The following is a 301-nucleotide window of genomic DNA, read 5'->3' on the forward strand; positions in this document are numbered from 1 at the left end:
CTGCCCAGTGGGGTTGTGTGTCCCTCTCTCCTCCTCCCAGGGGACCCCACGTACCTGCGGCTTCTTCCTGGGCCGCCCCCGGCCCCTTTTCTCCGCCACGTCCTTCTCGCCCTTGGCAGCCAGGGCCTGGCTGGATTTGGCGCCGGATTCACTCATGGTCCTTCCAGCAGCGGTGGGGAGGAAGAAAGATGATGGGGAGGAAGATGGGGAGGAGGAAGATGAGGAGGAAGGTCGGTCAGCGATGGCTCGCCAGCGCCTGGGGGCCACCAAAGTGGCTCACAAGGCTGCCAGGGGCAAACCG

At 65.4% G+C, this 301-nt stretch overlaps 1 protein-coding gene across 1 annotated transcript in view; it reads right to left on the bottom strand.

Moving 5' to 3' along the window:
* The window catches only part of HMGA1 (high mobility group AT-hook 1), a gene marked incomplete at its 3' end in the record, with an annotated part of 1263 nt that extends 1107 nt beyond the window's left edge, over positions 1-156 (bottom strand). Inside the window, exon 1 of the mRNA XM_010188459.1 lies at positions 55-156. Coding sequence (XP_010186761.1) covers positions 55-156 — 102 coding nt within the window. The remainder of the gene's footprint in view (positions 1-54) is intronic.
* Between the last annotated feature and the right edge of the window lie 145 nt (positions 157-301).

The sequence above is a fragment of the Mesitornis unicolor genome, unplaced genomic scaffold (assembly GCF_000695765.1).
Source record: "Mesitornis unicolor isolate BGI_N332 unplaced genomic scaffold, ASM69576v1 scaffold37017, whole genome shotgun sequence".
Classification (NCBI taxonomy): Eukaryota; Metazoa; Chordata; class Aves; order Mesitornithiformes; family Mesitornithidae; genus Mesitornis; species Mesitornis unicolor.